The sequence below is a fragment of the Pelodiscus sinensis genome, chromosome 20 (genome assembly GCF_049634645.1).
Source record: "Pelodiscus sinensis isolate JC-2024 chromosome 20, ASM4963464v1, whole genome shotgun sequence".
Taxonomy (NCBI): domain Eukaryota; kingdom Metazoa; phylum Chordata; order Testudines; family Trionychidae; genus Pelodiscus; species Pelodiscus sinensis.
Window position 1 is genome coordinate 12,785,499 of NC_134730.1, and position 12,093 is coordinate 12,797,591.

A 12,093-nucleotide genomic window follows, 5' to 3' on the forward strand; every position below is an offset into this window, starting at 1 on the left:
TAATAGTGCATCCTTGTGTAGCATCCCCTGATCCAGGAGCTCCCACTGCTTACAAGCTCACAACCCTTTCTTGGCCAGCGAGGGGCAGAAAAACTTGCATGATCTTAATCTGACAAATGGGGAAACTGAAGACCTTTGGCTAAGTGTATTGGTGCAGGTCACACCGTAATTTGGTAGCAAAGCCAGGCATGGAATCAGAAATGTATATCTCGAGCAGGATATAGATTCCAGGAGTCCTGACTTCCAGGCACCTAGTCTCTTGGTTGCAGCCACTCGCATCTCTTATGGCTGGCTTTGGGGGCACCTTTAGAGGAGATGTTCCCAGTTCTTTTTCATAGTATACATCCATATCTTGATAGGGACAGTGTCTCATGGTGCCACTGTTCCCATCTCCAATTCCACTTGTCCTCACATAGCATTTTTGGGAAGGCAATGGCAGTTGCTTACATGAAAGAATAACATTTTAGCAAAAGAGTTGGTGTAATTTCAGCTTCTCTAATGTGACTTGGAAGCTGCGGGCAAGAACAAAAGTGAGTACCACAGACCATTTCCCTCTCCACGGGCCTCAGCAAGTGCTCTGCTGGCCACTAGTGGTCCATGGAGCAGTTTGACAACCAGACAGAAATGTGCTTCCCCAGATGGAGATTCAGAGAAAAACGTAGGTTCTGATTGTGGAATTGGAGTCATGTGGACAATTCTAGGCACCTTTGAGGTGCCTGATAGACTTTGGTGGATTTCCACAGGAGTTCAAAGATCCACACACGTGGTTCAGTTGTAGGATCCAGGGCCATTGTATGCACTGATCACCACTGTTTTATCAGAGACTAACCTTGAGAAGGAGCAGGATTGGGGACACACACACACACACAGCCTCAAAATAATGGTGATAGTACCATGGCATGCAACAAGTACAACTGACTTATGTTTTGGCTCATTTGTTAGAATATTTCTTTTGGGGAGAGGAGAAATGGATTTAAAAATATATTTATATTTTAGCCAAATATACCCTTGATCAGCCTCATTCACAGTGTAAATGTTCAAATAGATGAACATCGCACCTGTATTTAGACCTTGGAAGCTTTGTTGAATTGGGTGATAGCTCCCAGGCCATGGGTTAGGTAAGGATGTTTTCACTTGTGGTGAGGCTTCTCTGTGGTGAGTGGCAGGGTTTCTGTGGCGTGAGCGATGTTTGGGTTTGAGGTGAATGACATGTTGAGCCCTTGCTGAGCTCTTCAAAGAATCAGGAGCAAGTGAGCACAGAACTTAGAAGAGTCCTGTGTAACAATGGCACCTTCTTGCTCTACATACAGTGGTGTTTGCTTCCACGCAGGTTCCACAGTTTGGTGAGTTCCCACTCAGAGGTCCTTGCATCGATTGCAAAGGGAAGGGTTGTACAGCTGGGCCCTATGTCTCTCCAGTTCACACCATGAAAAACGTGGCATTTGTTTCACTGTTGACAGTTACCTCTGTTAGTCTTGTTGATCCAGTACAGCTGCAAGAGAGCGAAGTGGAGTCTAACCTGCTTTGTTCATCATCACTGAAACTGACCTGTAAGTTCTCATTTTATTACCTCTCTTAGAGGTAATGATGCAAGCGGCAGAGAGGACACAACTCAAAGGATCATTGTTCTGATGTAAAAAATTGAGGACACTTGGTCTGTAAGTGGGAATAAAATTGGAACACAACACTATCAGTTGCCAAGAGTAATATTTCAGAGTATAGATGGACATTAAGAAGAAACCTGGCAAACTGCTCTCATTTCCAAGGAAGCTAACCCCTATTCTAATCTCTGTGAAAGGACTTGGAGAAAAATATGTGTACCCACCTTCTGAAAGGGAGACAGCAGTGTTGGGAACATAGAAATGTCTTCCCCCCCCTCCCCGCCCCAGAGAGCCTGCAGACTGAATAAAGAGAAGTGCGTTTCCTGATGTGGAACAGGCATGTTCTTTTGGGGCAGGGAGTCATCAGATTGGGAAAACTGATTGCATTGTACAGTAGTTTTATCCACTTTACTGTTGCCTTATCATTCTCTGTTCAGCCCCAGAGTCTCATCCACTCTTTGCACTCCTTTGGACTCTCTTTTTACCTGGTGTCTCTAACCCAAGAGGCCCTGCGACCTTACTGCAGTACAGACAATAGCTTACTCTGTACATCCAGTACCTGGCAAAGTGCAAAGAGGCAGCTCAGCCCCCATGCTGTGAAAGTCATGGAACTTGCCATGGGCATCGGATGATGCAGACACGCCGTTCTGTTCAGGGACTCATGCTTGTGTCTGGTTTCTTCTGGTTTTCATTAGCACTAGCCCCTTATAAGACTCAGAGTTCTACACTGGTACTCTTGAGGGAATTCTGCACCACTGTGCATGTGCAGAATTCATGGTTTGCACAGATTTCTTTACTTCCCTACAGAAAAGCGACTTCTGATGGGGAATGTCATGAGGTAGACTCACCACCATAACGCCTCCAGCGGGCAGTCCTGGGAATTAGCTTGTTTGGCTCGCTGGATGCCTCTGTTTAGCTGGTGTCTCCCCATGTTTCTCTTTGACCACAGCGTCTTCTTCAGGACACTGCCCTCCAGCAGTGCCTACTCCAGTCTCTCTGCACCCCTTTCCAGGGGGTGTTGTTATTTACTCCACTGCTCCCTCCAGGGTCCTCCCCTCCTCAGGGGCCCCCAGTTCTTCTCCCAGGGAACACTCAGTTCCCCTGTACCCACCTTGGCTCAGTAACCCACTGCTAGTCTTCATCTAGTCCCTGTCTCAGGGAAAATTGCAGTCTGTAATGGCCACCCATCATTGGTAAAGGGGTGTGGACCTGCTGCCCCTGCCTACCATGGCTGCCCCTTGTAGCCCCAGTAGCTTCAGGCCCTGCAGCCTGGGAGTTTGGTTGGCCAGAGCCTCTCCAGCCCTGCCTTCCTTCCCCAGCACTGCTCTATCTCCAGGAAGCCTCCTGCTTCCCTGGCAGTCAGGTCCCTACTGCTCTCTCCAGAGCGGCAGTCAGTTCTCCCTCTTCCTTCAGGAGACTTCCTTTATATAGCCTGCAGCTGGGCTCTCATTAACAAGAACTGCCTCAGCTGGGGCTTTGCTCTCAGCCCTCACTCAGGGCTGGGGTTTTGCCCTTAAAGGGCCGGTACAGGGCAAATGGGAAGTAAAGGTGACCACTCTTGTGGCTTCCAAGCAGGGCCGGACTAAGGGGTGGGCTAGCCGGGCAGCTGCCCAGGGTGCCAACCTATGGGGGGTGCCCGGCTCCCGGCGGGCAGCACCGGCCAGCAACTCCCTCCCCCCTGTGGCTGCAGGGCCTTGCACGGCCAGGCGCAACCCGCCCCAGGCGGCTCCAGGCTGCGCACCATTGGTGGTGGCCGGGCCGACTGGGCAGTGCATGCACCGTGCGTGCAGTGGCGGGGCCGTGCATCCCAGGGGAGGGCCCGCGCATGCGTCATGTGCCCGGAGGCGGGGCCATGAGCCCCAGGGGCGGCACCGTGCGCCCAGGGCCCGGGGCGCCAAAATGGCTCTGACCGGCCCTGCTTCCAAGTACCTCCCCAGCAGTGCAGCCTGGTCAATTTGGGCACCCAGAGCAGATGGTAGAGATGTAAAATCACTGCCAGAGAGGAGAGGTCTTGGTAGTTAGGCCTGAGAGAGACTCTGTGTTTGCAGCACACTCAGCTTTGGAGTGTTTCTGAGCAATCAGGTGTAGGGCAGTCTCTGTCCCCTCCTTCAGAACAGAATGGTGGTAGCCTGTCTGCTTAGTGAATTGTTCCCATTGTCCTTAGTGAATTCTCCCAGGAGCATAAACAGGTGTAAAAATGTTAAGGCTCCTTTACATTGCCAGAGTGATGTAAAGGGGCTTTATTGTAAAGGATGTTATGAGCTTATACATTCCTATCAAAATATGATCCAGGAACTGTTTGCTACTGACCTTTTGGAGATGGTCTGCAGTCAATATGAATTGTGTGAATTTGAGTCCCCAGCCCTCACTTGCTCTTCAGTTGCCTATACAGGCAGTCCCCGGGTTACGTACAAGATAGGGACTGTAGGTTTGTTCTTAAGTTGAATCTGTATGTAAGTCGGAACTGGTGTCCAGATTCAGCCGCTGCTGAAACTGACCGCCAGTTCTGACTTACATACAGATTCAACTTAAGAACCCCAAGTCAGCTGCTGCTGAAACTGATCAGCAGCTGATTCCAGGAAGCCCGGGGCAGAGCAACTGTGCCTCGGGCTTCCTGTAGTCAGCGCTGGTCAGTTTCAGCAACGGCTGACTTGGGGACGTCTGGGGCAGAGCAGCTGGGGTGCTGCCGGGTTGGTCCAGTAGCACCGCTCCTCGGCGCTACTGGACCAACCCAGCAGCACCCCAGCTGCTCTGCCCCAGGAGTCCTGATTCAGCCGCTGCTGAAACTGACCAGCAGCGGCTGAATCAGGACGCCTGGGGCAGAGCAGTTGGGGTGCTGCCGGGTTGGTCCAGTAGTGCCCAGAGCGGTGCTACTGGACCAACCCGGCAGCACCCCAGCTGCTCTGCCCCAGACGTCCCCAAGTCAGCCGTTGCTGAAACTGACCAGCGCTGACTACAGGAAGCCCGAGGCACAGTCGGATCCGCGTAAGTCGGGGACTGCCTGTAATGTAACCCTGAGCATATGGCTGCGTAGATTTGTTCACTTATAACCAGAAGAGTCAATACTAGACATATTACTATATGTGGTCAAATATTGGAATAAATTGCCAAGGGAGGTGGTGGAATCTCCCTCTCTGGAGATATTTAAGAACAGGTTAGATAGACATCTGTCAGGGATGGTGTAGACGGAGCTTGGTCCTGCCTTGAGGGCGGGGGGCTGGACTCGATGACCTCTCGAGGTCCCTTCCAGTCCTATTATTCTATGATTCTATGATTCTACTATTAGATGGGGCGTTTGGGAATTGCCTCCAGTATGCCCCAATCTCATTCTCCATCCATTGTACTGCAGTTTAAATAAATTACCAAAGTAATTGAAACCAGCATGGTTATATTATGTTATTTTAATAAATAAAATATGCACAATTTTAAAATATTATGTGCAGAATTTTTAATTGTTTGGCACAGAATTACCCCAGGGCTATGTCTACACTGCCCCCGTTTTGCGCAAAAAAAAGCAAATGAGGTGAAGGGTGGAATATTGTGCTCCTCATTTGCATAATTAATGAAGCCCCGTTTTTCCGCAAGAGGCTTTTGCACAAAAAAGAGCCGCCTACACGGCTCCTTTTTGTGCAAACCCCCCTCTTGCGCAAGAGCTATTCTTCTGCATTATTTTCAGGAAGAATGGCTCGTGTGCAAGAGGGGGTTTTTGTGCAACAAGGAGCCATATACACAGCTCCTTTTTGCACAAAAGCCTCTTGCTCAAAAACGGAGCCTCATTAATTATGCAAATGAGGCACAGCGATATTCCACGCTTTGCCTCATTTGCATATTTTTTCACAAAACGGGGGCAGTGTAGGCATAGCCCAGGAATAATTGGAGCAAATAATACAAATACACCATACTAGAATACTTACCCAGCATTGCCTGGGTTCCCAGCCCAGGGCAGCAGAGGCTGCACTGCCCACCTTCTGGCTTTTCCATGAGGCCAGCCCAGGGCAGGTGGGAGGGGCTTCAGTGGCTGCTCACAGCGGGCAGCCCAACACAGTGGCCCAGGGGCAATGGGAGCCACGTGATGGCTGGTAGCTGCTCCCTGGGACAGGCCAGAGAAGTGGGGGCTGTGCTGCTGGCCAGCAGCTGTTCCTCGGGGCTGGGACGCTTGCTGACCCCTGTGGTTATTTGTGAGTATAGCTGTCCCTGCTATCATGCCCCTCCTTTTCTGTTTTATGTGAAACAATCACATTCCACAGACATCCCATTGTCCTAGCACAACCAAGGTCTGATCTTACTTTAAGTTATGATAAGAGGAACCTGCAAACCACATTTGGTGGTCTTAGCTCTTATAGTTTAGTAGGAGTTCTTGAACAACTTGGCTCACAGATGGACAGACACACAGACGCACAAACTTTCTAAAATATAAAGTAGATGAACAGTTTATTGGTGCCCATTGGACCTCACCAATGTCAACATAAGGTATATTCAGTTCAGTAGTTCTGAGTCCAACAGCAGCTATGTGTTATAATAATAGCTAAGGCTTTGGTACCAAGAGATGCCATAATACAGAACTGATGAACTGATATGGGTGCATATTCCTTCCTTCTTGCTCTTGAGCACTGAGGTCGAGATTGACTCCATCGCTGAGCAAGTCAGAATGCCTTGTGTTTGGCTCCAATAGAGTGATCTTTTCCTCTTTTTTCTTGTTACTCATATGTGTAACTCTGGGTTTGTCTCTTCACAGCCAGTGGAGGCAACAGATGATGCCTTCTGGGACCAGTTCTGGGCAGACACTGCAACTTCAGTGCAGGATGTTTTTGCCCTGGTACCAGCTGCAGAAATCCGAGCAGTGAGGGAAGAATCTCCTTCAAACTTGGCCACTCTGTGTTATAAGGTAAGGTGCCTTCTTCCCCTCGCCTGGAATTAGTGAGAGCAGCAGGTCTTGCTTGAGTTCCAATACTGAAGTGCTTCATAGGCTGCGAGTTGATCTGCACAGGGATGTGTTTCACTCATGGGCACTTCTTGATGGTATTACCACGGTGCCTAGGAGTCACATCCTGGAACCCCATTGTGCTGAGCATTGTGCAAACAGGACAAAAAGATGGTCCTTGGGGCTGCTTTCTGTGATTAGCAACTCTGCATATGCTTGGATTTGTCACTATCAGCCATATGCACAAGTAAATGGTTGCAACAGAAATGCATGTTGATTTTTGGAGTAGATACCAAAATGACCCAAGCCCTTGCAAATTCCATTACTTACCCTACTTGCTGTGATCCTTTTCAGGGCTTCTTGCCTCTGTTTCCTCTTGAGACTTAACTGCAGCGCCCCTTTTTGCCCTGCCGGGCATGAGTGGTTTGTTCACATTTCCTCTTTTGGTTTACCACTAACCACAGCTGGCATTTGATCAGTTCACTCATTACCCACTACTTCCCTAACTATTGGTATAAGCATTGGCTGCTGTATACTTAAGAATCCTGCCCAGTAACATGCAAGAGTTATGTATCCTTGATGGAGCCAGTGCTCCTGCTTCCTTGTCAAAGCATCTGATTGCTCCTCAAGGTTCAACAACAACCTCAGTTAATGGAACACAAAGTTCTCAAGGGCCTGAGCCAACTGCGGTCTCCGTAGAAATGCCAGAGACAGATAGAAATGGGAAAATCTTAAGTCTGTTTGCTCATTTCACTGCTCTGTCTCACTTCGGCATTTGCACTAATGTTGGAATGTTTTTTCATTGGAAAATGTTAATTAGTCAAAATTGAAACAATTCACGAGAAAGGGTCTATTTCAATGAATCTCCTGTTTCCAAAACCAAGTTTAGTTTTGCATTTTACAGATTCTAAGGCCAGAGGAGACCACTGGGATCCTGTTGTTTGACTTCCTGTATAACACAGACCAGAGAGGCATTCCTGTTTGAATGAGAGCAGATCTTTTACAGAACATCCCATCTGGATTTGAAAATTGTCTGCTTCCATTTCAAATGACTGGTTGTTTGTTTAGAAATTTCAGTTTAATTTACACTAAAATTTCAAAAGTAATACATTTTTGATTGACCCAGAGTGAATTTTGTTATTCCTCTTCCCGCCCCTCCCACTCCCCTCCCAATATTTTGACTTTTCCCTTCCCAAAGCAGGAGGACAAATTTTGAAATATCGAACTCTTGTTGGACAGAAAAAACATTTCACCCCCAGCCCGCCACTTAGCACTTTGGTTGATGCTTTTCTGTCAACCTTGCCCTCTCGGGTGTGCAACATGAGAGACATCTATTTGTATTGCCTATAATTCCAGAGCTTGCAAATTGTCAAGCCAGTAGGATGTGGTTGGCTGCTTCTGCTTAGGGAACATTTTGGTCAGCAAGATTTAAGCTCCTACTGCACTATAGTTTGCACCATGCAAACAGCAACTGTGTTCAGTAATAATTAAATGCAGATCTATCAGACCAGTGCTCGATATCTGTTTCCCACCATGGCTGTTGCTATCATGACTTCTTTTTCCAGTGTAGCTAGAATTAGCCCAGCCCATGCTGGGCTTTAGAACCCACAAAGCAACTCTAGCCTCTGCTGGGTAGAACAGACCGTAATGTGGAAGGAGGCCTGGTTCCTTGTCTCTCCAGATGGTTAAAAGATGGTTAGCTCTTGTGATGTAAATGAGACCCAAGTGCATTGGTCACACTAAGCTGCAGCGATGGCTGTTTGGCAAGACAAGCGTCCCCATCCCAGAAAACCAGTGATGTGACTGACCACAATTGCCCCCCTTATTGATGGCCTCAGCAGAGCAGCCAAACACTGGATGGCTTTGGGGACGGAGCCCCCCTCTCAGCGTAGAGCTCCCCGGGGGTAACGGACACAGAGGTGGTTGGGGGAACTTGGGCTGCTGGGCCACTGCCCAGGCTGCCTTGTCCCATAGATATGGGAGGAAATTCGGTATCCTAGAGTTTAATCCAATACCATCTACCAGCATTAAATTCACTTCTTCTGGGAAGGGGGGAGAGGTTGTGGGAGGGGGCGTTTTGGCAATTGACACTTTCCAATTGTTTTCTAAGAAAGTGAATTCTTTGCCTCCAAGCTTGTTGGGGCTAGCACAGCGCTGCTGTGGTCCATGGCAGAGGCTCCCAGGTGCTGTGTCAATGCATATAATCAATAACAGGCATTCTCTTGGCTTCCATATCCCGCTCCTGGAGAGATGCCTGCTGTGATCACAGCAGCTTTAAAATAATCATACGTTTCAGCTGCTTGGTTCTAACTTCAACACAGAGAGTGATTTTCCCCATAGAGACTATAGCAAGCCCTTGGGAAGTGGAGCCAAATGCTGTTTGTAATTCTGTGGCAGCAGGGCCTGTGTGTCTGTAAACCATGTAACTCATGATTAATGCTTCTGTTTTGTTGCCATCAGGCTGTAGAGAAGCTGGTTCAGGGAGCAGAGAGTGGCTGCCACTCGGAGAAGGAGAAGCAAACCGTTCTGAACTGCAGCCGGCTCCTCACTCGCATCCTGCCCTACATATTTGAGGACCCTGACTGGAGAGGCTTTTTCTGGTCGACTGTCCCTGGGGCTGGACGTGGAGCGGTTGGTATCTGCTGAGTTAGACTCTTCCTCTTTGGGAGAAGCTGCAGGAGGCAGAGACAGCATAGGCCCAACATTAATCAGTTGGGAACAGCCTTTTTACAGTGGGTTCAAACATTGTGGGAGGACTTGTACTGGAGTGATGGATAGGATGTGGCATTGAAACATAAACATGCTGATGGGAAAGACCCATCCATCAGCAAGCTTCCATACTGAGTAGAATGTAAGTGACTAATCGCTTTCCCCCACCAAGGGAGGGGGCGCAGGAGTTATGGTTGCGGGGAGCTGGCTTAAAAGCCGGTTCCCCCAGCGCTGTCTCCACGGGGACCAGCGGGTAGCGGGGGCTGGGCGCGAGCTGGGAATCAGTTGATTCCTGGCTCATGTCTAGTTCCAGGATGCTGCGCCTCTGCTTTTAAAATGTATTAAGAGCTGGCACACAGCTGGGGGAGGGAGATCGGGGAAGTGGGGTTTGGCGCGAGCCGGGAATCAGATGTCCTGGCTCTTAATACACCTTTTCATAGAATCATAGGACTGGAAGGGACCTCAAGAGGTCATCGAGTCCAGCCCCCCGCCCTCAAGGCAGGACCAAGCTCCGTCTACACCATCCCTGACAGATGTCTATCTAACCTGTTCTTAAATATCTCCTAAGAGGGAGATTCCACCACCTCCCTTGGCAATTCATTCCAATATTTGACCACCCTGACAGTTAGGAATTTTTTCCTAATGTCCAATCTAAACCTCCCTTGCTGCACTTTAAGCCCATTACTCCTTGTCCTGTCCTCAGAAACCAAGAGGAACAAATTTTCTCCTTCCTCCTTGTGACACCCTTTTAGATATTTGAAAACCGCTATCATGTCCCCCCTTAATCTTCTTTTTTCCAAACTGAACAAGCCCAGTTCATGAAGCCTGGCTTCATAGGTCATGTTCTCTAGACCTTTAATCATTCTTGTCGCTCTTCTCTGTACCCTTTCCAATTTCTCCACATCTTTCTTGAAATGTGGCGCCCAGAACTGGACACAGTACTCCAGCTGAGGCCTAACTAGTGCAGAGTAAAGCAGCAGAATGACTTCACGAGTTTTGCTTACAACACACCTGTTGATACAACCTAGAATCATATTTGCTTTTTTTGCAACAGCATCACACTGTTGACTCATATTCAACTTGTGGTCCACTATGACCCCTAGATCCCTTTCTGCCATGCTCCTTCCTAGACAGTCGCTTCCCATCTTGTATGTATGGAACTGATTGTTCCTTCCTAAGTGGAGCACTTTGCATTTCTCTTTATTAAACTTCATCCTGTTTACCTCTGACCATTTCTCTAACTTGCTAAGGTCATTTTGAATTATGTCCCAAAGAAGTTGCAACCCCACCCAGTTTGGTATCATCTGCAAACTTAATAAGCGTACTCTCTATCCCAATATCTACATCATTGATGAAGATATTGAACAGTACGGGTCCCAAAACAGACCCTTGTGGAACTCCACTTGTTATCCCTTTCCAGCAGGATTTAGCACCGTTAACAACAACTCTCTGACTACGGTTTTTTTGGTAGAGCTGCAGCAGGGTTAGCTCCCAGAGCCGGGAGCTAACCCCGCTGCAGCTCCCCTGCTTATTGACTAGTTGATGGAAATTCCATCGACTAGTCAATTAGTTGATTAAACTAAATTTAACATCCCTAATACTGAGCACGAGGGGATAGACTGAAATTAACTACATAGTCCACGTGTAGCGCCAGCTTTATTGCCTTTTTCCTCTCATCTGCTGTTTGTTTAGTGCGGGTTGATATGTTTATTGGAGCATTTCTGTCACTTGGGCGTAGCTCTGGTTATGGGCTTGTTCAGGCAGGAAAGTTGCCCTGGTGTGACTTAAGTTGTCAGTTTAAAGTGATAAAGCTACGCAGATGCAAAAAGGCTGTGTGGACCTTCTTACTTCACCTGAAGAGAGACTTTGTTGGTTGAGCTTAAGCTGATGGAAACAGGTTGAATTAAAATGGACATACGCCAATCTGAAATCAAAATAAGAGTGTCCGGTGCGGCTTTTTGCAGTGGCTTAACTCTGTTGCTTTAAAAGCAGATTCCAGTTCTGCCAGTGCAACTTAGTTGTGTAGAAAAGCCATGAGAGTCATGGCCAGTGGCCCGTTCATGAATTGAGCTTTAAAGTTTTAAGATGGGAGCATGGTCCAGTGGTTGAAACCACGTACTTACAATTGGGTCCTAACTTCTATTTCTGTCTCTGCAATTGACTTTGTATGAAGCCTTGGGTGAGTCTTTTAACATCCTGGTGTCCTTGTTTTTCCCTCTCTGTGAAAGAGGAATAACAACATTTCCCTTCTTCACAAGGGGAGTCCAGGTGGGATGTTTATGAAGCATTTGGGGTCCTTGGCTGAAGTGCAAATTGACAAGTCAGGAGGGGAGTAGTTACTGTTCCTTGCCCACTTGCTAGTTTAGCAGCCAGTTCTTAACATGCCAGCAGTACTGTCCTTGCAGACTCTGCGTCGCAAATGGAGCCTTTTGGGTCTGGACTCTGTGCTGATTTGTTCAGTTGCTCCCACTGGAAGCTGTGTGTTCTGCTGTGCTTGTTACTGAAATTTAACAAAGATTGCAAGGGTGAGAAAGTGTTGGTGCAGCCAGAACCTAGCGCTTTCTGAGCCTGTCCCTTCTAATCTGCTTTGCTTATGGGCTCTTCGGTGGGAAGCTCTGGGCAGTAGGAGGAGTCCAGTTTGAAGCCCTTTTTCTCTGTTGTGGGTTTGAGCAGGTGTCTGGGACTCCAGTCTCCCCTATAGGGAGCTGAACTTGTGTGACCTGGCTGTTGGGCTTGCTTTGGGAAGGACATCACAGCGTGCTCTGTGTGAGAGTGCGGGATACAGCGAGGCCATTGTTAGGAACTGAATTTTCACCTTACTCAGCAGCTGCTTGGGCCCTAGGCATTCTGGCTTCTTGGGGG

General features: G+C 48.2%; 1 protein-coding gene across 2 annotated transcripts in view; it reads left to right on the forward strand.

Moving 5' to 3' along the window:
• HID1 (HID1 domain containing) overlaps positions 1-12,093 on the forward strand; it is a 60,990-nt gene that overhangs the window by 8,949 nt on the left and 39,948 nt on the right. For both annotated transcript variants that reach the window (XM_075903704.1, XM_075903705.1), the window contains exons 2-3: positions 6,337-6,486; positions 8,983-9,153. In XM_075903704.1, the coding sequence (XP_075759819.1) occupies positions 6,337-6,486; positions 8,983-9,153 (321 nt within the window). The remainder of the gene's footprint in view (positions 1-6,336; positions 6,487-8,982; positions 9,154-12,093) is intronic.